The sequence below is a fragment of the Pseudophryne corroboree genome, chromosome 4 (genome assembly GCF_028390025.1).
Source record: "Pseudophryne corroboree isolate aPseCor3 chromosome 4, aPseCor3.hap2, whole genome shotgun sequence".
NCBI lineage: Eukaryota > Metazoa > Chordata > Amphibia > Anura > Myobatrachidae > Pseudophryne > Pseudophryne corroboree.
In genome coordinates, this window is record NC_086447.1 from 761,251,845 (window position 1) to 761,279,045 (window position 27,201).

The 27,201-nt window shown below is 47.3% G+C and overlaps 1 protein-coding gene across 2 annotated transcripts in view; it reads right to left on the bottom strand.

The window, feature by feature from the left end:
• PNPT1 (polyribonucleotide nucleotidyltransferase 1) overlaps positions 1-27,201 on the bottom strand; it is a 311,784-nt gene that overhangs the window by 74,186 nt on the left and 210,397 nt on the right. For both annotated transcript variants that reach the window (XM_063918199.1, XM_063918198.1), the window contains exons 15-18: positions 12,003-12,039; positions 8,561-8,627; positions 2,183-2,272; positions 945-998 (exon numbers count right to left, since the gene is read on the bottom strand). In XM_063918199.1, coding sequence (XP_063774269.1) covers positions 945-998; positions 2,183-2,272; positions 8,561-8,627; positions 12,003-12,039 — 248 coding nt within the window. The remainder of the gene's footprint in view (positions 1-944; positions 999-2,182; positions 2,273-8,560; positions 8,628-12,002; positions 12,040-27,201) is intronic.

A 27,201-nucleotide genomic window follows, 5' to 3' on the forward strand; every position in this document is an offset into this window, starting at 1 on the left:
GGCCTTATCTCCCGTTTTTCTATGTATTCTGGCAGGGGTTAAATGCATCCATATAGCCCAGGAGCTATATGTGATGCATTTTTTTTGCCATCCAAGGTGTTTTTATTGCGTCTCAGGGCGCCCCCCCCAGCGCCCTGCACCCTCAGTGACCGGAGTGTGAAGTGTGCTGAGAGCAATGGCGCACAGCTGCAGTGCTGTGCGCTACCTTGTTGAAGACAGGACGTCTTCTGCCGCCGATTTTCCGGACCTCTTCTGCCTTCTGGCTCTGTAAGGGGGCCGGCGGCACGGCTCTGGGACCCATCCATGGCTGGGCCTGTGATCGTCCCTCTGGAGCTAATGTCTAGTAGCCTAAGAAGCCCAATCCACTCTGCACGCAGGTGAGTTCGCTTCTTCTCCCCTTAGTCCCTCGATGCAGTGAGCCTGTTGCCAGCAGGTCTCACTGAAAATAAAAAACCTAAACTAAAACTTTCACTAAGAAGCTCAGGAGAGCCCCTAGTGTGCACCCTTCTCGGTCGGGCACAAAGATCTAACTGAGGCTTGGAGGAGGGTCATAGGGGGAGGAGCCAGTGCACACCAGATAGTCCTAAAGCTTTCTTTAGATGTGCCCAGTCTCCTGCGGAGCCGCTCTTCCCCATGGTCCTTACGGAGTCCCCAGCATCCACTTAGGACGTTAGAGAAACTGGAGTACCCAGAGGAAACCCACGCAAGTACGGGGAGAATATATAAACTCCACACAGTTAGAGCAAATCGAACCCATGATCTCAGTGCTGTGAGGCAGTAATGCTAACCATTACACCGTCCGTGCCATTATTGTATTCATTTAAAAAAATGTTTTCGCTTTTCATAAGAGAATTTATCATCCGTAATTGTGCATCCCTTACATTGTACATTGGAGTAGCAGTTAATTGAAAAAAAAAATTATATAAAAAAATGCTAATTATTACCTGCATCCATCAATGATAAAGAGCCTCCACAAGCAGATGCCATTGATGAAGAACCTAAAAGAACAATATTGCAAGGTCAATCAGTAAAGCTGTGTAATAAACACTGTACATAAAAAAAAGTATAAACACAAATAACAGTTAATAACTTTTATTATACATAATGGTTATCACAAAATTGGTGGGTAACTTAAAAAGAAACTGAAGTTGCAATCAATGTTATACCTTCAAATACCTGTATGAGAATTTTCTTAAACCCTTTATGTAGTCCCCTAGTTTTATAGAACTGCTAGACCTAAAATATAAGTTATTTTATTTAAATGAACTACTAGTAAATCCCCTAAAATACAATGTATATATCGTATACGTAAAGTTTATTTCCAAATACAAAGTATTTTTATTTTGGAGTGGATTGTTTTTTCTCTTTTTTTACTAAGCCTTGAAGGGCTCAGCCTAATATGGCTGAAAACCTTGAAGCGTATACAGGATGAGGCAGAAAAAAGATTGCAGATTTTAGAGGTTAACAAAATAGGCATGGTAAACATTATTCAAAATTTTAGTACATAATCTAAAAGTGCAGGGAATACATTTTAGTTTCAATTGGTTTTGAATACGATAGTGTTGTATAGCAGCCTTCAGTTGATTAATGGTTCTTGATCGATATTTGTAGACCTCATCTATCAGATGGCCCCATAGGCTGAGTACAGGCCTTCCAGGAAACTGAAAATTCTGCTTGTTAACATAGCCACAGAAATGGCAGCGATAACGCCGGAAATGACCCGCTGAGTGATACAAAACTTCAGAAAACAACTACAAATGTGTTTCACGAATGAAGGCCACCATCTGGATATTCTCCTATTCAAAACCAATTGAAAATAAACTGTATTCCATCCCCTTCCTTCTCTAGCACCGATGTGCTCTGGTTCCCAAACAAACCAGATCTCCCTAAATTAGATAGATTACAGTTCTCTATATATTTTTCTTTTTAAATACATTACATAAATACTGCAGTTTATCACTTTACACATATGGGGATATAGTGTCAAAATATTTCCCACAGTATGCCCTGCAAATATTATAGGGGACCTAAATACAAAAAAAATATATTTTGTGGCCACATGTTGCAACATTGGACTATCATAAATATCAGCTGTAGAGCGTGGCCGGCTTAAGCGATGACAAATTTAAAGTATCAAATAGGGACATTTTTTCTAATTTTGCTATATTGGGATTTAACTTACCATTCGACTCTAATACTTCTGCAGTCACTCTTATTGTGAAGGGAAAGTCTTTAGGAATGACAGCTCTTAAGGCTTTTTCTGCTAGAGCACCTATAAACAAACATTAAAATTAATGTAATTTCTGAATTTGTGTGTACTATAAAAATAATAATGATCATAATAACAATATTAATACACTGTTTACGTTGATGAACAAAATGAGCAGAGGTTAAGAATAGTCGGAGAGACTTGCCTGGGCACATATAAAATTGAGCCATTTGTACCAGCCTTAATATAATTTCCCCTCTACAACAGACACACTAAAGGCGGGTACACACTAGGTGATTTCAGCTTCAAAAAACAGGATTTTAATACCTACCGGTAAATCCTTTTTTTCTAGTCCGTAGGGGATGCTGGGAGCCACTTCATAACCATGGGGTATAGACGGTTCCGCCGGAGCCATGGGCACTTTAAGACTTTTCAAAGGGTGTGAACTGGCTCCTCCCTCTATGCCTCTCCTCCAGACCTCAGTTATAGGAACTGTGCCCAGGGAGATGGACATTTCGAGGAAAGGATTTACTTTAATACTAATGGTGAGATCCATACCAGTTCACACCTCAACCATGCCACACAACATGGTATTCAACATAACACATGCCAACAGGCATAAACCAATTACAGCAACATGCTGAAAACTAATAAAACACAACATGTGTAACTCTAATAAACAAAATGGCAGGTAAAGTACGCACTAGGAGAAAAGGATTTACCGGTAGGTATTAAAATCCTGTTTTCTCATAGGTCCTAGAGGATGCTGGGGTCCACTTCATGACCATGGGGTTTATACCAAAGCTCCAGTACGGGCGGGAGAGTGCAGATGACCCTGCAGCACAGATTGACCGAACTTGAGGTCCTCCTTGGCCAAGGTGTCAAATTTGTAGTTTGACCCTGTCCAAGTAGCCGCTCGGCAAAGCTGTAATGCCGAGACCGCCCCCCCCCCCCCCCCGGGCAGCCACCCAGGATGAGCCCACCTTCCTAGTAGAATGGGCCTTCACCAACGCAGGTAACGGCAATCCAGCCGTAGAATGAGCATGCTGAATCGTTCCTCTGATCCAGCGCATAATAGTCTGCTTGGAAGCAGGACACCCAATTTTGTTGGGAGCATACAGGACAAACAGAGCCTCTGTTTTCCGTATCCTAGCTGTTCTAGCTACATAAATCTTCAAAGCCCTAACCACATCTAGAGACTGATTCAGTGAACATGTCAGTAGCCACTGGCACCACAATAGGTTGGTTTATGTGGAAAGATGAAACCACCTTAGGAAGAAAATGTTGGCGAGTTCTCAACTCTGCCCTATCTTCATGGAAGGTCAGGTAAGGGCTCTTGTGAGACAAGGCCCCCAATTCAGACACCCGCCTTGCGGATGCCAAAGCCAAAAGCATCACCACTTTCCAAGTGAGAAAATTCAACTCTATCCCCTGCAGAGGTTCAAACCAATCCGATTGAAGGAACTACAACACCACATTAAGGTCCCATTGTGCCACTGGAGGCACAAATGGAGGCTGGATGTGCAGAACCCCTTTCACGAAGGTCTGAACTTCTGGAAGAGAGGCAAATTGTCTTTGGGAAAAAAATGACAAGGCCGAAATCTGGACCTTGATCGACCCCAATTGAAGGCCCACATCCACACAAGCCTGTAGAAAATGGAGAAAACGTCCCAACCTAAACTCTTCAGCAGGAGCTTTCTTGGATTCACACCAAGACACATATTTTCTCCAAATACGGTGGTAATGTTTAGACGTTACTCCTTTCCTGGCCTGAATAAGAGTGGGGATGACTTCCTTGGGAATACCCTTTCGGGCTAGGATACGGCACTCAACAGCCAATGCCGTCAAACGTAGCCGCGGTAAGTCTTGATACACGCACGGCCCCTTCTGTAGCAGGTCCTCTCGAGGAGGAAGAGGCCGAGGGTCTTCTATGAGCAACTCCTGAAGATCCGGGTACCAAGCCCTCCTTGGCCAGTCTGGGGCAATGAAGATTGCACAAACTCTTTTTCTTATTATTATCTTGAGAACTTTTGGGATTAGCGGAAGTGGAGGGAAGACACACACCGACCTGAACACCCACTGGGCCACCAGCGCATCCACTGCTATTGCTTGCGGGTCTCTCGACCTGGAACAATATCTCTGAAGCTTCTTGTTGAGGCGAGATGCCATCATGTCTACTTGAGGAACTCCCCAAAGACTTGTCACCTCTGCGAAGAATTCTTGGTGGAGGCCCCACTCTCCTGGATGGAGATAGCGTCTGCTGAGGAAGTCTGCTTCCCAGCTGTCTACTCCCGGAATGAAAATCGCTGACAGAGCCTTTACATGTCTTTTCTGCCCAGAGGAGGATCTTTGTCACCTCTGCCATTGCCGTTCTGCTTTTCATTCTGCCCTGCCTGTTTATGTACGCGACTGCTGTTACACTGTCCGACTGGATCTGCACGGGATGATCTTGCAGAAGATGTACCGCTTGTTGAAGGCCATTGTAAATGGCTCTCAATTCCAGTATGTTTATGTGAAGGCAGGTTTCCTGACTTGACCATTTTCCTTGGAAGCTTTCCCCCTGCGTGACAGCTCCCCAGCCTCGGAGACTTGCATCTGTGGTTACCAGGAGCCAGTCCTGAATCCCGAACCTGCGTCCCTCTAGTAGGTGAGAACTGTGTAGCCACCACAGGAGCGAAATCCTGGCTTTTGACGTCAGGGTTATCTTCCGGTGCATGTGTAGGTGGGAACCCGACCACTTGTCCAACAGGTACCACTGGAATACTCTGGTATGGAACCTGCCAAACTGTATGGCCTCGTAGGCCGCCACCATCTTTCCCAACAATCAAATGCACTGATGGACCGACACACTTGTTGGCTTTAATAACTGTTTCACCATTTTCTGGATTTCCAGTGCCTTTTCCACCGGAAGAAAAACTCTCTGAACCTCTGTGTCCAGAATCATTCCGAGGAAAGACAATCTTGTCGTCGGTTCCAACTGCGACTTTGGAAAATTTATGATCCAACTGTGTTGTTGGAGTACGGACAGGGAAAGTGTGATGTTCTGTAGCAACTGCTCCCTGGATCTCGCCTTTATCAGGAGATCGTCTAGATAAGGAATTATACTGACTCCTTTTTGACGAAGGAGGACCATCATCTCCGCCATCACCTTGGTGAATACCCTCGGCGCCGTGGAGAGACCGAAAGGCAACGTCTGGAACTGGTAATGGCAATCCTGAACCGCGAATCTCAGATAAGCCTGGTGGGGCGGATAAATGGGAACATGCAGGTAAGCATCCTTTATGTCTACGGATACCATGTAGTCCCCCTCCTCCAGACTGGAAATCACTGCCCTCAGTGACTCCATTTTGAACTTGAACCGTTTCAAGTAGAGATTCAGATTTTTTAGGTTTAGGATCGGTCTGACCGAGCCGTCCGGCTTCGGAACTACAAAGAGGTTTGAATAAAACCCCTCCCCTTGTTGTGAGAAAGGCACCTGGACTATTACCTGATCGTGACATAATTTTTGAATTGCCGCTGTTACTGCCTCTCTTTCTGGAAGAGAAACTGGCAAGGTCGATTTGAAAAATCGGTATGGGGGAATGTCTTGGAACTCCAGCTTGTACCCCTGGGACACTATTTGTAAAACCCAGGGATCCAGGCCAGATTGAATCCAACATTGACTGAACAGTTTCAGACGTGCCCCCACCCGAGCGGTCTCCCGCAAGGGAGCCCCAGCGTCATGCTGTAGATTTGGCAGAAGTAGGGGTTGACTTCTGCTCCTGGGATCCTGAAGCCGCTGTGGACTTCTTTCCCTTTCCCCTTCCTCTACCTGCAAAGAAGGGGGAAACTTTGGCCTTTTTGTATTTATTGGGCCGAAAGGACTGCATGTGAGAGTGATATGTTTTTTTTGCTGGTGTAGGAGCAGAAGGCAAAAAGGTCGACTTACCTGCGGTAGCCGCCGAGACTAACGCATCCAGTCCATCCCCAAATAAGGCCTTGCCTGTATACGGGAGAGCCTCCATATTCTTTTTGGAATGTGCATCCGCGTTCCACTGGCGAATCCATAACGCCCGCCTAGCCGATACCGCCATGGTAGCGGCTGTTGAACCCAAGAGTCCAATATCTTTCATGGCTTCTAGCACGTATGCGGCAGCGTCTTTGATATTCCCTAACTTAAAGGAGTATCTCATCTTTATCAATCGTGTCAATTTCTGATGACAAGCTTTCTGACCATTGTTCAATAGCGCGACTCACCCACGCGCAAGCAATTGTGGGCCTGAGCAGCATACCATTGGCAACATAAATGGATTTTAATGTAGTCTCCATTTTGCGGTCAGCCGGCTCCTTTAGTGAAGCCGTGCCAGGTGCAGGGAGAATTACCTCCTTTGTCAACCTGGACAGTGCACTGTCTAACACTGGGGGTGACTCCCACTTTTTTCTGTCCTCTACAGGGAAAGGATAAGCCATCTGAAACCTCTTGGGAATACGAAATTTCTTTCCGGGATTCACCCACACCCCTTCAAAGAGAGTATTAAGCTCGTGGGAAGGAGGGAAAGTAACCTTAGATTTATTTTCTTTATAGAAATAGGCCTTCTCCTGAGGTACAGGAGTGGTTTCAGTAACCTCCAGAACTTCTCTTATAGCCACAATCATATATTTTATATTTTTCGCCAATTTATGATCTATTTCCCAGGAGTCACTATCGTCGACACAGGAATCAGTGTCCGTGTCGGTATCAGTATTTACAATATTTGCAAACGGTCTCTTATGTGACCCAGAGGGGTCGCCTGCGGGTGGAAGAACAGAACCCTGAAAAATCACATCTTCCACAGACTTTCTCCAGCATTCTGCATGAGATTCAGACTTATCTAACCTCCTATTGATATGATGCATACTATCACGTATTTCTTTCACCCATGCAGGCTCTTGGTGTGCCGGCAGTGCCACCACATTACAAGTCTGTGTCCCTAAAATGGCTTCCTCCGGGGAAGAACTCCCTGCCTCTGACATGTCTTACACACGTGCACAACACACACACAGACACACTGGGACTTATAGGGGACAGACCCACAGTAAAATCTGTCAGAGGGACACAGCCAGTTCACAACCCCAGCGCCAGTATATAATGCCTGTGAACACAAAATGCCCACTGACATGCAGCGCTGTTTTACAATGTAAATACACCTGTAAAGCACGAAATTCGCTGTGCCTCCCCCTCTTTTGCACCCTGATACTTGTAGTCAGAAGTGGAGGAGGACCAGCGTTGTCTCTGCAGCCTGAGGAGAGAGAGAAAATGGCACTGGGCAGTGTGCTGGCTGCACGAGGAGGAAGCTCCGCCCCCGCAATGGCGCATTTTCCCCTAAGAGATTTTCATACAATATTTATACTGGCGGGCGTAGGGCTGTGCCTGGGCATCTTATGCCCCCTTTTAGCCAGTTTTTAAGGTATTTTGCTGCCCAGGGGAGCCCCCCCCACTGCACCCTGCAGTGCCTGTGTGTGTGTGGGCAGCAATGGCGCACTGCGCTCCCGCAAGCCGCGCGGTACCTCTAGCCGTCACTATGTTGATTGAAGATCTATCTTCTTACACTCACCTGTCTTCTGACTTCTGGCTCTGTGAGGGGGGTGACGGCGTGCTGTGGGAGTGAGCATCTAGACACGGCTAGCGTTCAGTACCCTTCAGGAGCTAATGGTGTCCTGTCAGCCAGTAGCAGAGCCATGAAATTCTTTAGGAAGTTAGTTCCTACTTCTGCCCTCTCAGTCCAACGAAGCAGGGAGACTGTTGCCAGCAGTTCTTCCTGAAAATAAAAAACCTAACATAAGTCTTTTCAGAGAAACTCAGTAGAGCTCCCCTGGAGTGCATGCAGTCTGCCTGGGCACATTTCTAAAACTGAGGTCTGGAGGAGAGGCATAGAGGGAGGAGCCAGTTCACACCCTTTGAAGAGTCTTAAAGTGCCCATGGCTCCTGAGGAACCGTCTATACCCCATGGTCATGAAGTGGACCCCAGCATCCTCTAGGACGTATGAGAAATAAACGATAACGACATAAATGTCGTTAACATTAATTTTTAGGCTTATGTCGTCCATTGTGTATGAGGGCAATAATGGTGACCGATGCGTGCTCCCACACTTCATTTAGCGATCACCAATATTGAGCAGACATGCAGCTCAACCAGTCAATGTCGGACTGAGCTGCATGTCCAGGAATGCCGGCGCTGACGTCACTGATCGTTATCGTTAAGCGATAACGTTCAGTGTGTATGCGCTATTTCTTTGAAAGCTATATCGTTCAACGATCTAGTCGCTCATCGCCGTCATTCCTGCATCAGCTAGCGTTTACCCACATTAAGTTTTGCCTCTAGCTTTACCTACCATGACCAAGTTCTCTCCGGTTCATTCCCACAACCTTGCCAATTTCATTTGTTGCATATGGGGGGAACTGGAAATGACAAAAACACAGTAAGACTGACTGTTACATACACCATATTTATTAACTGTGCAAGTGTAGTAGGATATGTATTTTTCCTGTGTTCTCTGCTATATATGCAAGTAAATCACCAGTTTCTAGATATCCCTTTGTATCTTCCCAATAGTATTTTCTAGATAACTACATAATATTCATGTTGCAGAACCTTACTTAGCTTATTTAGAAAGGTAACAGTCTGCGATCAATCCCCTTATCTCTTCCCAAAACACTAACACTCTCACACTGATAATGTTTAGGTAGATCGTAAGCCAGTGAAAATGTGTCCATGTTCAGAGGCCAGAATAAAGGGCTTACGGTCATTAGGTCAACAAAACTTAGGTCGACATGGAAAAAGGTTGACATGAGTTTAAAAAAAAAAAAAAAAAAAAAAATTCATTTTTTGATACTTTATGATCCAAGTGCACTATAATTAGGAATAGTAACCTGTGTCGAGTGCAGCGGTAGCAGAGTGAGGAACCTTGCCCAAACCTCGCGAGCCATGCGAGGGGACACGGTGCTCTAATTGGGGTTCCCCGTCACTTTACGAAGAAAACGACACCACAAAAAAGTAAAAATACTCATGTCGACCCTTTTTCCATGCCGACCTATTGACCATGTCGACCAAGTGGTCGACCTAATGACTGTCGACCTAAGTCTTGTCGACTTAATGACCCATACTCGTGTAAAGGCGGTAAAAAAAAAAGGTACATAGTACATGGGAGAAATTCACAAATATCAAAGTGGACTTGCCACAAAGGGAAAGCATTTCTAGGCTTTAGTACAGAACAGGGTTGCAAACATTTTTCTCTGCCCATCTGTTCACACAGGAGCTGCAATGCAGTACTCCCAATTCACGGATAGCATTGACTAACATCCACCAGCTTCATCTTTGTGGACAGTGCTCCCAAACAGATGGAAAGCTGGGAATGCAGATTACGGTCGATGTCCTGCGGGTTGCATGCAACGTCGTATGTCGGACTGCATGCAGTCTCGATGAGGTAATATTGTGTGGTTTAGAACTCCAGTGATGACTTTGTATCTAGACATCGCTTGACAACGTTTGTAGTGTGTATACACAATCCGATATCTTATACAATATCATACGATATCGTATTGTATAGGATCGCATAATGTGTACATAGCATTAGTGTTTCGTTTTTGTTTATTTACTTACATGTATCAAAAAATTTATATATGGATCAAATAGATGTGTGTAGGACATCAGGCACTGCTTACAGGAGTCAATAGAGACACGGACTACATATATTTACTGCTATCAATTTGCTTTTAAAACAGGGGAATACAGTTGTGAATTCTCTCCTGTGCCCCATAGTGGACAACCAAGAATATCGTTTTATGTTAGGGACCAAAATATTTTCCTGCTTGGTTCTTTTATTTTGGGCCCTGTGGACCTGGCTACACAACAATAATTCAGATCTGATCGCTGCTGTGCGTTTTCGCACAGCGGGCGTTCAGATCCTAAGTGCGCATGCACCACAATGCGCACGCGTGTCGGACAACAACGGGCATCGCCGGTCAGCGACAGGCTGGTGCAAAAATTCTAATCGCACAGCCCTTCACACATGCCCCAGTTTTGAGGGGGTGCAGGCTGTCCCCCCAGCATCCTCTTCTCTCGCGGTCACCGGCATACAGCAGCTGTCTTCATGTACCCCGCACCCAGTGTACCTGCTGCAGCCTGTGTGGGGGCGTGGACTATGTCTCTCCCGGGCTGGGGCAACATCGGGGAAAGTTTTGCACTTGCAGTGTATTTATAAGACTGGTACTTCTATACCGGGCTCTGCATGGCCCCGACCACCATGGCTCTTCACCAATCACACGCCAGGACAAGGGCTGTGAGTGTAAAATACACAGACACTGGGGACAGCAGTAGCTGGATCCCAGCACTGACTGCACACCCTGCTTCTCGGTATCCGGACTCCAGATCGACAGCAAAAAGGTCGACAAACCTTAGGTCGACATGGACAAAAGGTCGACATGGACAAAAGATCGACAGGGACAAGGTCGACATGGAAAAAGGTCGACATGATTTTTTCACAATTTTTTTCTTTTTTGGAACCTTTTCATACTTAACGATCCACGTGGACTACGATTGGAAAGGTAATCTGTGCCGAGCGAAGCGGTAGCGGAGCGAAGGCACCATGCCCGAAGCATGGCGAGCGAAGCGAGCCACGCGAGGGGACGCGGTGCACTAATTGGGGTTCCCGGTCACTCTACGAAGAAAACGACACCAAAAAAACCCTCATGTCGACCTTTTGTCCATGTCGACCTTGTTCCTGTCGACCTTTTGTCCATGTCGACCTTTTGTCCATGTCGACCTTTTGTCCATGTCGACCTAAGGTGTGTCGACCAATTGGCGTCGACCTAATGTTTGTCGACCTTTTTGCTGTCGATCCTGAGTCCCAGACCCCTGCTTCTCTCAGAGGATCCTGCCAGCAGAAGCCCACTGCCCTCACACACTGGCCCCAGGCAGCCTCCTATGTATATGGGAGATCACAGCCAGGGAATGCATTTATAGGGAGCACACCTATAGAGACTACATCAATAAGGAGTACATCTACAGTGAGAGCATCTATAGTGAGCACATTCATAAGAACGCATCTGAAGGGAGTGCATCTATAGAGAGAGTGTCTATATGGAGAGTATCTACAGGGAGTAAAGAATTACATCTTTGCAGTGCCTCTGAAGAGTGCATCTATTGGAAGCAAATCTACAGGGAACGCATCTATAGCGAGTACAACTACGGGGAGCGCATCTATATGGAATATGTCCCAGTGTAAAGCATATACACACATTGCCATCCTGCGTGCACACACTCTCCGGCTCTCTCATGCTGAGGATGTAGCACAGTTCTTGCCCAGTCTGGTGGTAGAGGATACCAGTAGCCACCAGCAGCTGGCCGGAGGGGTCTAGGCATGGCCTGTGCGAGGTGTGGGAGAGACAAGCACAGGACCCCGCCCCTCTACCAGTGTGCAGTATTTATAAAGCAATTGAGAAGATTCTCTGCCATCTGCAGCCACAGCGCCGACCCCTTCTTCTCCATGTCAACGCACTGGTCACCCCCCAGAGGGTCTCACCCCTTCATGCCGGACCAATTCACCTTCTCCCCCCTCCGGTAAGTGACTACATGTGTCCCCAGTGCCTCCACTCTGAGTGCTGCGGCACCGTATGGTGGTTCCCACATCTGTTTCCTGGATATTGCTGCTACTTGTTGCAGAGGCAGAGTCCCGGGATGGCAAGTGACCTGGGGTTGCAGCATAGTATATGAAGTAGAGGGTGAAAGGTATGCGGTATATAGCGGGAGCAGATATGGATATAGCTTCATCTTACCTCATAATGCAGCATGAAATTCTTGTCTTTCACACCACTAGACACGGTAAAAGAGTAGAGTAAGTTTAAGACCCAATGAGCCATCATATCATTTACATTCAATAAAATGCCGCTTTACAGCCTACTAAGGAGGACACTTCTAAGGTAACACCAAATCTTACAGTGGTCCCTTATGCGATAGTTACGACAGTTCCTAAACATGGCTGAAATGAGTGCTGCTGCCATTCCTCTAGTGGCATTACATCTGCAGTACTGTGCTCACTAAACATTACCGCTGCAGCACAAACATTGCCATTCTTTCCAAGTACGGTTACTGTGATTTTAACCTTGGATTGTATTCTTATAATATTTCTAATGCTCTATTATGCTCTTCAATTTCCAATACTGTTTTTTTATTCCCTTCAATATTATTTTAATGTGATATTATTAACCCTTAATATACCAAGCCTACCTCGTCAACGTACTTTACCAAGCTGGGGTCTTCAGAGGACCCCACGTTTTTTTTTCGAAATTCTCAACTTTTAAATTACTAAAATTATGTTTTTGGGGTTTCTGAAGGGATACGTTCTAGTAAGGGTACGACAGTTAGCAGAAAATATTTTGTTTATTTATTTCAAGAGCAGTTAGCCAATAAAAGCCATATATTCTTCTTCATTACAGTGTGAACATTTTTACATCCGATTGGATACTGCATATTCTTGTAAAAAGGTTATATCATTTTACTACGCTAACATTACATCCCTATTCATGTGTTGCCATCGATACAGTCCTTAGGACATGTCACAGTGGTGCTTGTTCTCCTGTGTTTCTCACATATAAAACGTTCTGCATTTGTAACATGTAGTGTTTTTTATTATTTACATTTTTTTTTTAAAGAACAATTTATAAGCCTATTTACACAGTATTTATCTTAATCCGATGCGGGACACACAGAAAAATCAGGCGTAAAATAGTTGTTATAGATACGGCAGGATCGCAAAAAATAACATTCTGGGGTCCTTGGTATACTAGGGGTTAATATGGTTATTGTTATGTAAATGTCAATTTATTGAAAAGCAGCAGTCTCGATATCATGATTTAGTCAGTACATCCTATATCCCAGAAATTACTGATCTATATGGTTATTAATGTATGGATAAAATTCAGATCTATAGTTTAGAATCCTTTTTTCAAATTGGATCTGTTCCTATTTGGGCATTTTTGGAGATCCATACAATAATCTCATTTCCATTTGCAGCAGAATAAAAGGAATATTAGCTGCTGTATTGCGACGGGAAATCAACTGAAGTTGGAACAAATCAAATGATACAACTTGTAGTAGACAGGATAAATAATAAGTACATTAGGATGAAGATGAAAAGCCGTCAAAAGCAGTATGTGTAGCAAGTCATTAAGATTTATACAGAATACAACATTTCACATTTATATAAAGTAAATATAGCCCAACTAGTATTTTGAAGTAGATATTCCAATGTGATAATCCAGGCATATGACAGGGACCAGCACCAGAAGGGCAGGGCAACCAGTTAGGAAAAGATGGGGGTTTGGAACAGGCAAAATATTAGCAATGAAGGAAATAATTTGCCGTAAGTGTACAAGGAATAGGTAAGCAAAGGGGTGGTATTCATGTGACCGGCAGTCGGGAGACCGACAGTCACATGACCGCCTCCACCATCCCGACCCCTCACTATCCCGATGGTCGGCATGCCGACCAACAGGGACTATTTCCACTCGTGGGTGTCCATGACACCCATAGAGTGGGAATAGAATCCCACCGAGCCCGCAGCGTGGCGAGCCCCCAAGGGGCTTGTTGCACTCGCCCCTCCCTGCCGGGATCCCGGCGTCGGTATGCTGCCGGGATCCCGGCGTCGGTAAGCTGACCGCCGGTCAGCCATACTACACCCAAGCAAAGGAGGGTAAGATTTAGACAGAGCAATAGAATAGTATGTTATGTACTGATGGAGGGAGGATGGGAAAAGAGGGAGATACCAGCTTCGGGATTATATAAACACAGTTGCTGCCCTTTCCTTTAAAAGGAAATTAGTTTTTTTCTTTAAAATAGGATGTTAATACCTACCGGTAAGTCCTTTTCTCATAGTCCATAAGGGATATTGGGGGAACTAGTACAATGGGGTATAGATGGGGTCCAAAGGAGCCAGTGCACTTTAAATTTCTTCAACTGGGTGTGCTGGCTCCTCCCCTCTATGCCCCCTCCCACAGGCAATTATAGGTAAAAACGTGCCTGAAGGAGAAAGTACATGAGAGGATATGAGGATATGAGAGAAGCAACATGGTAACAAAAGGTGGCGAGATTTACACACTAGCACACCACAACATATAACAACCAGCAACGGCTGGTAACAACAACAGCAACAGCAGCTGAACAGGTAACTAAAGAACAAGAACCTGCAGAAAAGTCCACGCACTGAGGCGGGCGCCCAATATCCCTTATGGACTGCGAGAAAAGGATTAACAAGTAGGTATTAAAATCCTATTTTCTCTAGCATCCATAAGGGATATTGGGGGAAACTAGTATGTTGGGGACGTCCCAAAGCTTCCAGAATGGGCGAGAATGTGCAGAGACTGCTGCAGCACCGCCTGCTCAAACTGGGTATCCTCTTTGGCCAGGGTATCAAATTTGTAGAACTTCACAAAAGTGTTCTTCCCCGACCAGGTAGCCGCTCGGCATAGTTGCAAGGTCGAGACTCCACGGGCAGCCGCTCAGGAAGAACCCACTGATCTTGTAGAGTGGGCCTTCAGAGACTTCGGAACAGGTAAGGCCGCCGACAAATAGGCCTGTTGGATAGTAAGCCTAATCCAACGAGCAATGGACTGCTTTGAAGCAGGGCAACCCTTTGTCTGCGCATCATAGAGCACGAACAAGGAATCCGTCTTTCTGACATGAGCTGTACGCTTGACATATATTTTCAAGGCCCGCACAGCATCCAATGCCTCCCAAGCAGAAGTGTAGAACTGGACGGAACCACAATAGGCTGATTCAAGTGGAACGCAGAGACGACCTTCGTCAGGAACTGCTGTCTAATCCGGAGCCCCGCTCTGTCCTCGTAAAAGACCAAGTAGGGACTTTTACACGATAAGGCCCCAAATTCTGAAACACGTTGAGCAGAGGCCAGGGCCAGTAACATCACAGTCTTCCACGTGAGGTACTTGTCTTCATCATCATCAGAGGTTTAAACCAGGATGACTGTAGAAAGTTCAACACTACATCCAAATCCAGGGTGCCGTAAGCGGCACACAGGGAGGTTGTATGTGGAGTATTCCTTGCAAGAAGGTCTGAACTTCTGGCAACACCGCCAATTTCTTCTGAAAGAAAATGGAAAGAGCTGAAATCTGGACCTAAATGGAACCCAGACTTAAGCCCTTATCCACACCAGCCTGCAGGAAGCGTAGGAAAAGTCCCAAGTGAAACTCTGCAGGCGGATACGTGCGCTCCTCGCACCAAGAGACATATCTCCTCCAGATATGATGATAGTGTTTTGACGACACAGGTTTCCTGGCCTGAACCATGGTTGCAATAACCTTCTTGGAAAGGCCCTTGTGAGCTAGGATGTTCTGCTCAACTTCCATGCCGTCAAACGAAGTAGCCATAAGTCCGGGTAGACGAATGGTCCTTATTGAAGATCTCTTCTGAGTGGTAGAGGCCAAGGGTCTTCGACAGACATGTCCAGAAGATCCGCCTACCACGCCCTCAGAGGCCAATCCGGAGCAATTCGAATTGCCTGGACACCTTGATTCCTGATTCGCTTTAGCACTCTTGGAAGCAATGGGATTGGAGGAAACAGGTAGACCAACCGGTACGGCCAAGGCGACGTCAGTGTGTCCACTGCCCTCGCCTGAGGGTCCCTGGTCCGCAAACAATACCAGGGAAGTTTCTTGTTGAGACGAGAAACCATCATGTCTATTTGTGGGCAACCCCACCGGTCGATGATCTGCTGGAACACCAGATAGTGGAGCCCCCACTCCCCGGGTGGAGATCGTGACGACTCAGGAAGTCCGACTCCCAGCTGTTCACACCCGGAATGAAGATTGCTGACATGGCTCTTGCATTCCAGAGTAGTATCTGTGACACCTTTTGCATGCAGGCTCTGCTTTTTGTCCCTCCTTGTCAATTGATATATGCCACCACCGTGGCGTTGTCCGACTGTACCTGGATCACGTGATCCTTGAGCAGAGGAGAGGCTTGAAGTAGAGCTTTGTTGATCGCCTGAAGTTCCAGAATGTTGATTGGAAGGAGGCTTTCCTGGGATGACCACCTGCCCTGGAACTGCGCCCCTTGGGTGACAGCTCCCCATCCTCTCAGACTCGCATCTGTCGTGAGGAGAGTCCAATCCTGAATCGCAAAACTCCTGTCCTCCAGGAGATTGGAGGACTGTAGTCACCACACGAGGGAAATCCTGGCCTGAGGTGACAGCTGAATCATCCGGTGCATCTGGAGATGCGACCCGGACCACTTGCTCAGGAGATCCAACTGAAACGTTCTGGTATGGAACCTCCCATACTGGATTGCCTTGTAAGAGGCAACCATCTTTCCCAACAATCTTATGCAGAGATCTACGGACACTCGAGTAGGTCGGAGCACCATGCGGATCATCTCCTGGAGTGTTTTCTCCTTGTCCTCTGGTAGAAATACCTTCTGGGCTACAGTATTCATCAACATCCCCAGGAACAGGAGCCTCTTAGTTGGTTCCAGGTGGGACTTCTGTAAGTTGAGGATCCACCCATGGTCGGACAGAAGACGGATGGTGAAGTTGACATGGAGCAACAAAAGCTCCCTGGATCTTGCCTTCATCAGGAGATCATCCAGGTAAGGGACTACATTGACCCCCTGGATACGGAGTTGAAGCATCATCTCCGCCATCACCTTCGTGAATACCCACGGGGCTGCTGACAGGCCGAAGGGCAGTGCCTTCAACTGGAAGTGATCGTCCAGCAGGGCAAACCACAGGTACGCCTAATGAGGAGGCCAAATCGGAATATGGAGATAGGCGTCCTTGATATCCAAGGAGACCATAAATTCCTGTTCTTCCAGGCCCGCAATCACTACTCGCAGGGATTCCATTTTTAACTTGTGACAATGCCTATTCTATACCTTGTATAAAACACGCTAAAAGGTTAAAGACCACAGTTACGCAATTGGCGCACAGGTACCGTAAGGGTACGCCCTTAGCGTAGCGGACGCTGTATCGGGTGCGAGCCGCTCGAGCGACACAAACGCTCGCGAGAATACGCTGTTGGTATCGGGCACACTATAGGTGAGCGACTACCGTAATGCTACGCTATCAGCGTAGCGGACGCTCGGGACCACGAGGAGATCACAAGCGGCGCTGATGCTCACGGATGTTAAACCTTTATAACTATACCATAAACAATGTACTTATACTGTAAACCCTTGTGCAGTGATAAGGTGTAAATGCAACACAGTGTAAGCTTGTTAGTTTAAAAGCTGTATGAGCGTATGTGACGCTCAGAGAACCCCTTAGCAATATAATAAACACTCAAATACCGGTCTAAGGGTCTAACGCCTTTTAAGGAAATGAATGAACGTTCAATCGCAAAAGAATAATACAATACAAGTTATACACTACCAAGATAACATAAAATACCTAACCGGATAACTACACATAAAATACAATACAGATACAATTACATTTAAAGGGGGGAAGGAGAGAGAGAGAATGGCTTATAACATTAAAATAAGAGACAATATGGTTGCAGAGAACTCACGCACCAGGGGAAACAATCGCAAGCGCCTTTCTGGATATCCAGCTTCCGATTATCAGCAATGAGAACCGTTGAAGAGAGTAGAGAGCTGGCCCAGATCGGCTTGTCCTTTTATACACTACTCACAATACAGTACAATGGTCCCTACATTCTTATTGTTCATTGGACACAGGAATTCGTCTTCGCATTATAACAAAAGGTCATAGGTTGGTTAATACAGGTGGGCTGTGACTATTCCTAACTGCTCAGGTGGGTGGGAAACTGGGTTTCCCGCCGCATGGGTAATAAAGTGCAAATATAGTAAATGTCCATAAACTTCTTATGTCCATAACTATACGCACGAGCGATTAATCCGCTTCAAACCAACACCGGAATATTGCTAATTATATTCTCTTCCGATGGATACTAAACACCACTGTGTAACCCCTGTATGACCCTTCGTATCAAACAAAGAGGGATCTCTTTGTCCCCGAACATACTACATTAACTAAACTTTCAGATTCTATCAAAGGGACCATAATCTACAAAATACATTATATGAATAAAATATGTTACGATTGAGTCGCCCGCTAGACGAACATAAACTCTACCGTAACTGCGCATACTGTGCGCCTGCGGGTGCACGCAACTGAGAGTATGCGCACGCACGGGAGGGCTCATGCACACGCAGCAGGCACTCGCATGAGGTGCATATATGGCAGTGTGTAGCGTGATATTTTTCTGACTTTGACACTTGAACACCCTCAAAAAAGGATTCAAGGATTCCAGATTCAGAATGGGTCTGACCGAACCGTCCGGCTTCGGCACCACAAACAGGTTTGAGTAAAACTCTTTGCCGCGGGACTGGACCAATTTTCAGATAGCCTGTTGTAACGTAACCTGCATATCCTCCAAAACTGGTAAGCTTGATTTGAAAAATCGTTGGGGAGGAGTACTGGCGAACTCCAGCTTGTAGCCTTTAGAAACGAGCTCCCTGACCCAGGCGTCCTGGCAGGAGGTCTCCCAGACGTGGCTGAAGTGACGCAGTCAAGCTCCCCCCTCAAGATCCCCTCGGGGTGGGTGGGCACCGTCATGCCGAGGCCTAAGTGGAAGCTGAACCGGTGGACTGTTCCTGAGAACTGGTGCTTGCAGGTTTTCTGGACTTAACTCTGGTACCTCTGACCAAAATCTGAGACACCGAAAGGACTGGACAGACAGCCCCGGATAGGAGCGTCTTGCCGGCGGGGCCCCAGAGGGGAGAAAATAAGATTTTACTTACCGATAAATCTATTTCTCGTAGTCCGTAGTGGATGCTGGGGACTCCGTCAGGACCATGGGGATTAGCGGCTCCGCAGGAGACAGGGCACAAAACTAAAGCTTTAGGATCAGGTGGTGTGTACTGGCTCCTCCCCCCATGACCCTCCTCCAAGCCTCAGTTAGGATACTGTGCCCGGACGAGCGTACCCAATAAGGAAAGATATTGAATCCCGGGTAAGACTCATACCAGCCACACCAATCACACCGTATAACTTGTGATCTGAACCCAGTTAACAGTATGACAAACGTAGGAGCCTCTGAACAGACGGCTCACAACAATAACAACCCGATTTTTTTTTTTTTTTTTGTAACAACAACTATGTACAAGTATTGCAGACAATCCGCACTTGGGATGGGCGCCCAGCATCCACTACGGACTACGAGAAATAGATTTATCGGTAAGTAAAATCTTATTTTCTCTGACGTCCTAAGTGGATGCTGGGGACTCCGTCAGGACCATGGGGATTATACCAAAGCTCCCAAACGGGCGGGAGAGTGCGGATGACTCTGCAGCACCGAGTGAGAGAACTCCAGGTCCTCCTCAGCCAGGGTATCAAATTTGTAGAATTTTACAAACGTATTTGCTCCTGACCAAGTAGCAGCTCGGCAAAGTTGTAAAGCCGAGACCCCTCGGGCAGCCGCCCAAGATGAGCCCACCTTCCATGTGGAATGGGCATTTATATATATTTTGGCTGTGGCAGTCCTGCCACAGAATGTGCAAGCTGAATTGTACTACACATTCAACTAGCAATCGTCTGCTTAGAAGCAAGAGCACCCAGTTTTTTGGGTGCATACAGGATAACAGCAAGTCAGTTTTCCTGACTCCAGCCGTCCTGGAAATCTATATTTTCAGGGCCCTGACAACATCTAGCAACTTGGAGTCCTCCAAGTCTCTAGTAGCCGCAGGTACCACAATAAGCTGGTTCAGATGAAACGCTGACACCAACTTAGGGAGAAACTAGGGACGAGTCCACAGCTCTGCCCTGTCCGAATGGACAATCAGATATGGGCTTTTGTGAGACAAAGCCGCCAATTCTGACACTCGCCTGGCCGAGGCCAGGGCCAACATCATGGTCACTTTCCATGTGAGATATTTCAAATCCACAGATTTGAGCGGTTTAAACCAACATGATTTGAGGAATCCCAGGACTACGTTGAGATCCCACAGTGCCACTGGAGGCACAAAAGGGGGTTGTATATGCAGTACTCCCTTGTCAAATTTCTGGACTTCAGGAACTGAAGCCACTTCTTTCTGGAAGAAAATCGACAGGGCCGAAATTTGAACCTTAATGGACCCCAATTTGAGGCCCATAGACACTCCTGTTTTCAGGAAATGCAGGAATCGACCGAGTTGAAATTTCTTCGTGGGGCCTTCCTGGCCTCACACCACGCAACATATTTTCGCCACATGTGGTGATAATGTTGTGCGGTCACCTCCTTCCTGGCTTTGACCAGGGTAGGAATGACCTCTTCCGGAATGCCTTTTTCCCTTAGGATCCGGCGTTCAACCGCCATGCCGTCAAACGCAGCCGCGGTAAGTCTTGGAACAGACATGGTACTTGCTGAAACAAGTCCCTTCTTATCGGCAGAGGCCCTGAGTCCTCTGTGAGCATCTCTTGAAGTTCCGGGTACCAAGTCCTTCTTGGCCCATCCGGAGCCACGAGTATAGTTCTTACTCCTCTACGTCTTATAATTCTCAGTACCTTTGGTATGAGAAGCAGAGGAGGGAACACATACACCGACTGGTACACCCCTGGTGTTACCAGAACGTCCACAGCTATTGCCTGAGGGTCTCTTGACCTGGCGCAATACCTGTCCAGTTTTTTGTTCAGGCGGGACGCCATCATGTCCACCTTTGGTCTTTCCCAACGGTGCACAATCATGTGGAAAAAACTTCTCGATGAAGTCCCCACTCTCCCGGGTGGAGGTCGTGCTGAGGAAGTCTGCTTCCCAGTTGTCCACTCCCGGAATGAACACTGCTGACAGTGCTATCACATGATTTTCCGCCCAGCGAAGAATCCTTGCAGTTTCTGCCATTGTCCTCCTGCTTCTTGTGCCGCCCTGTCTGTTTACGTGGGCGACTGCCGTGATGTTGTCCCACTGGATCAATACCGGCTGACCTTGAAGCAGAGGTCTTGCTAAGCTTAGAGCATTGTAAATTGCTCTTAGCTCCAGTATATTTATGCGGAGAGAAGTCCCCAGACTTGATCACACTCCCTGGAAATTTTTTCCCTGTGTGACTGCTCCTCAGCCTTTCAAGCTGGAATCCGTGGTCACCAGGACCCAGTCCTGAATGCATAACTGTGGCCCTTTAGTAGATGAGCACTCTGCAGCCACCACAGAAGAGACACCCTTGTCCTTGGAGACAGGGCCATCCGCTGATGCATCTGAAGATGCGATCCGGACCATTTGTCCAGCAGATTCCACTGAAAAGTTCTTGCGTGAAATCTGCCGAATGGAATCGCTTCGTAAGAAGCCACCATTTTTCCCAGGACCCTTGTGCAATGATGCACTGACACTTTTCCTGGTTTTTGGAGGTTCCTGACTAGCTCGGATAACTCCCTGGCTTTCTCCTCCGGGAGAAACACCTTTTTCTGGACTGTGTCCAGAATCATCCCTAGGGACAGCAGACGTGTCGTCGGAGACAGCTGCGATTTTGGAATATTTAGAATCCACCCGTGCTGTCGTAGAACTACTTGAGATAGTGCTACTCAGACCTCCAACTGTTCTCTGGACCTTGCCCTTATCAGGAAATCGTCCAAGTAAGGGATAATTAAGACGCCTTTTCTTTGAAGAAGAATCATCATTTCGGCCATTACCTTGGTAAAGACCCGGGGTGCCGTGGACAATCCAAACGGCAGCGTCTGAAACTGATAGTGACAGTTTTGTACCACGAACCTGAGGTACCCTTTGTGAGAAGGGCAAATTTGGACATGGAGGTAAGCATCCTTGATGTCCAGGGACACCATATAGTCCCCTTCTTCCTGGTTCGCTATCACTGCTCTGAGTGACTCCATTTAGAATAGGTCTCACCGAGCCGTCTGGCTTCAGTACCACAATATAGTGTGGAATAATACCCCTTTACTTGTTGTAGGAGGGGTACTTTGATTATCACCTGCTGGGAATACAGCTTGTGAATTCTTTCCAATACTGCCTCCCTGTCGGAGGTAGACGTTGGTAAAGCAAACTTCAGGAACCTGCGAGGGGGAGACGTCTCGAATTTCCAATCTGTACCCCTGAGATACTACTTGTAGGATCCAGGGGTCCACTTGCGAGTGAGCCCACTGCGTGCTGAAACTCTTGAGACGACCCCCCACCGCACCTGTTTTTACGGCCCCAGCGTCATGCTGAGGACTTGGCAGAAGCGGTGGAAGGCTTCTGTTCCTGGGAATGGGCTGCCTGCTGCAGTCTTCTTCCCTTACCTCTATCCCTGGGCAGATATTATGGGGACGAAAGGACTGAGGCTGAAAAGACTATGTCTTTTTCTGCTGAGATGTGACTTGGGGTAAAAAAGGTGGATTTTCTAGCTGTTGCCGTGGCCACCAGGTCCGATGGACCGACCCCAAATAACTCCTCCCCTTTATACGGCAATACTTCCATGTGCCGTTTGGAATCTGCATCACCTGACCACTGTCGTGTCCATAAACATCGTCTGGCAGATATGGACATCGCACTTACTCTTGATGCCAGAGTTTCGCATATATAGAAATGCATCTTTTAAATGCTCTATAGTCAATAAAATACTGTCCCTGTCAAGGGTATCAATATTTCCAGTCAGGGAATCCGACCAAGCCACCCCAGCGCTGCCCATCCAGGCTGAGGCGATCGCTGGTCGCAGTATAACACCAGTATGTGTGTATATACTTTTAGGATATTTTCCAACCTCCTATCAGTTGGCTCCTTGAGGGCGTCCGTATCTGGAGACGGTAACGCCACTTGTTTTTATAAGCGTGTGAGCGCCTTATCCACCCTAAGGTGTGTTTCCCAACGCGCCATAACTTCTGGCGGGAAAGGGTATACCGCCAATAATTTTCTATCGGGGGAAACCCACGCATCATCACACACTTCATTTAATTTATCTGATTCAGGAAAAACCACATGTAGTTTTTTCACACTCCACATAATACCCTTTTTTGTGGTACTTGTAGTATCAGAAATATGTAACATCTCCTTCATTGCCCTTAACAAGTAATGTGTGGCCCTAAAGGAAAATACGTTTGTTTCTTCAAGTCGACACTGGAGTCAGTGTCCGTGTCTGTGTCGACCGACTGAGGTAAAAAGGACGTTTTAACGCCCCTGACGGTGTTTTAGACGCCTGGACAGGTACTAATTGGTTTGCCGGCCGTCTCATGTCGTCAACCGACCTTGCAGCGTGTTGACATTATCACGTAATTCCTTAAATAAGCCATCCATTCCGGTGTCGACTCCCTAGAGAGTGACATCACCATTACCGGCAATTGCTCCGCCTCCTCACCAACATCGTCCTCATACATGTCGACACACAAGTACCGACACACAGCACACACACAGGGAATGCTCTGATAGAGGACAGGACCCCACTAGCCCTTTGGGGAGACAGAGGGAGAGTTTGCCAGCACACACCAAAAACGCTATATTATACAGGGACAACCTTTATATACGGTAAGTGTTTTTCCCTTATAGCATTTTAATATATATATACACATATCGCCAAATAAGTGCCCCCCCTCTCTGTTTTAACCCTGTTTCTGTAGTGCAGTGCAGGGGAGAGCCTGGGAGCCTTCCCACCAGCATTTCTGTGAGGGAAAATGGCGCTGTGTGCTGAGGAGAATAGGCCCCGCCCCCTTTTCGGCGGGCTTCTTCTCCCGTTTTTCTGAGACCTGGCAGGGGTTAAATACATCCATATAGCCTCCAGGGGCTATATGTGATGTATTTTTAGCCAGAATAAGGTATTATACATTGCTGCCCAGGGCGCCCCCAGCAACGCCCTGCACCCTCCGTGACCGTTGGTGTGAAGTGTGTGACAACAATGGCGCACAGCTGCAGTGCTGTGCGCTACCTTCATGAAGACTGAAAAGCCTTCTGCCGCCGGTTTCTGGACCTTCAATCTTCAGCATCTGCAAGGGGGGTCGGCGGCGCGGCTCCGGGACGAACCCCAGGGTGAGACCTGTGTTCCGACTCCCTCTGGAGCTAATGGTGTCCAGTAGCCTAAGAAGCCAATCCATCCTGCACGCAGGTGAGTTGAACTTCTCTCCCCTAAGTCCCTCGATGCAGTGAGCCTGTTGCCAGCAGGGGTGGTCTTCTGTTTGCCGGCGGTCGGGCTCCCGGCGCTCAGTATACCGGCGCCGGGAGCCCGACAGCCGGCATACCGACACTTATTTTCCCTCGTGGGGGTCCACGACCCCCATAGAGGGAGAATAAAATAGTGTGGCGCGCGTAGCACGCCACCGTGCCCGTAGCGTGGCGAGCGCAGCGAGCCCGCAAGGGGCTCATTTGCGCTCGCCAAGCTGTCGGTAAGCCGGCGGTCGGGCTCCCGGCGCCGGGATGCTGGTCGCCGGGAGCCCGACCGCCGGCCAGCCGTAGTGAACCCGCCAGCAGGACTCACTGAAAATAATAAACCTAAAAACTTTTTCTAAGCAGCTCCTTAAGAGAGCCACCTAGATTGCACCCTGCTCGGACGGGCACAAAAACCTAACTGAGGCTTGGAGGAGGGTCATGGGGGGAGGAGCCAGTACACACCACCTGATCCTAAAGCTTTAGTTTTGTGCCCTGTCTCCTGCGGAGCCGCTAATCCCCATGGTCCTGACGGAGTCCCCAGCATCCACTTAGGACGTCAGAGAAACATGGATTTCCCAGCCGTAACTTTGGAAATCCAGGTATCCAATTCAACCCCAAAAAGTCATTCCCCAGAAAAGGGGAGAGATTCCACACTACGTTTGGATTCTGCGTCCGCAATCCACTGACGCAACCACAAGGCCCTGCGCGCAGACAATGCCATGGCAGACGTCCGAGCATTAATGTTCCCCATCTCCTTGAGGGAATCACAGAGGACACGTGTAGTGTCCTGAATGTGCTTCAGTAGGGTGACCATAGTAACTATGGGCATATCCCCCGAGAGACCCCCCTGAATTTGAATGGCCCAAGAATGAATAGCATGGGTCATCCAGCAACCCGCAATAACCGGTCTTTGTGAAAGGTCGGCTGCAGTGTATATAGACTTAAGGTAGTCTATCTTCCGATCCCCAGGATCCTTCATGATAAAGGAGCCCAGGGCAGGTAGCACCACCTTTTTAGACAGGCGAGAGACAGACATCCAAGTCCAGGGGGTTCCTCCCAAAATTTTCTACCTTCAGGAACAAATGGAAAAATGCGCAAAAACTTTTTGGACACTTAGAATTTTTTGTCTGGATTTTTCCAGGCCTGTTTGAATAAGTCATCTAACCAGGGAAAGTGACATTGGGGTTGTTTTGTACAAAGGAAAACGACTGCTGTGATGCAGTGTCCTCTAGAGGGAGCTTTAACACATCCCTTTTAGCCAAAATGAGGGTTTCAATACCCTGAGTGGGATCAGGATCCCCACTAACTGGATCCAGGACATCCCCATCATCTTGTATATCATCATCACTATCAGATAATAGAGCAGGTAAACCACGCTTCTGGGGACCTGCATGAGAGAGGGGGTGCTGTGCCTAGCAGCTAAATCTGCAACAGCGTGTTGTAGTAGCTGAGCTTTCTGCACATTAGCAATGAGCTGGGATGACATAGCTGACATCATAGTCTTAAGAGACCCTAACCAGTGGGGCTCTGGACCCTCTCCCCCAACCTCTTCACTAATTTGTGAAGATTGACTGCATTGCTCACAGGAAACAGAGTCAATAGATAATGGAGAGAATCTGGTGTGACATATACTGCACAGCTTGTGCTTACCCATATTTCACAGTAAGTACAAACACATACACACAGACAGTTATAATGCAAGCCTGCCCTACTGTATGTGAGAGGAGACACAGAGAGGGGATACCAGCACACCCTGAGTTGCACAGCCCCAGTGAGACTGTCAGCTCTGTAAATCACAGTAAACACTACTAAATACAGGTCTAATTAGGCTCAAAATAGCGTACACAAGCGGCTCACCCCCTTTGCTACACCCTGTACCAGTTTCCAGCGTGTCTGTGAGGCAGGAAGCGCTGAGTGTGTGCTGAAGATGGCTGCTTAAAGTAGAGGAAGGCGCCAAAATGCCCCAAGCCCCGCTCTTAGGAAGCTCCATCCCCTCCAATGGCGCCGGAGCTGTACATATTATTTATACTGGCAAAGTCTCCTAAACAGCTTAAAACATCACACAAGTGCTAGTCAAGCAGTTTTGTGCCAGTTTACACACGGGGGATCTTAGCGGGACCCTTAGGGAGGGTCTCGTACAACGCGCCCATGGTCAGCCGCACTTTGAACAGGGGGACCCTGATTTGTACTCACCACCCATGTCACCTTCAGGCAGCGTTAGGGGTGAGGGGTGTGCGGCGTGCTGCGGCTGTGACAGCCAAGGCGCAGTACCCCGCTGAACAAACAACCCCTCAGGATGGAGGTCCTGCAACTGGGAAGCGGCTCTGTACTTCGTAAGGCCGGTGACCTTCCCCCCCCCCCCCCCCCCCTTACTCCCATGGTGCAGGTATGCTGTTGCCCAGACAATACACCGAAAATAATAAAAGTTTGAAAAGACATTGAAGAAAACTCTCTGGAGCTGCATCCTCTCCTGAGGTCACTTTTTTCTAAACTGCCTGTGGGAGGGGGCATAGAGGGGAGGAGCCAGAACACCCAGTTGAAGAAATTTAAATTTAAAGTGCACTGGCTCCATCGTACTAGTTTCCCCCAATATCCCTTATGGATGCTAGAGATTTTTTTTTTATTTATTTAAAAGGAGATGTTAAACACCACTGTCTTGTGCAGATTGGAAACACCCACTCACTCCATTTTCAGCAATTATGAAACCATCTCACATTCACAACCTTATAAGTAATAGTAGCAATGCATTATAAATGTCAAACGTGTGACTCTTTCAGTCATTTGCCACCATCTGCCTATACTTCTTTACCCACAACCACTTTCTAGCATCGCTCAGCTGTTCTCATCTCTTCTACAATGCATGCACTTAACACACAAAGCCACTGGGTTCATGGGAATATTTCTC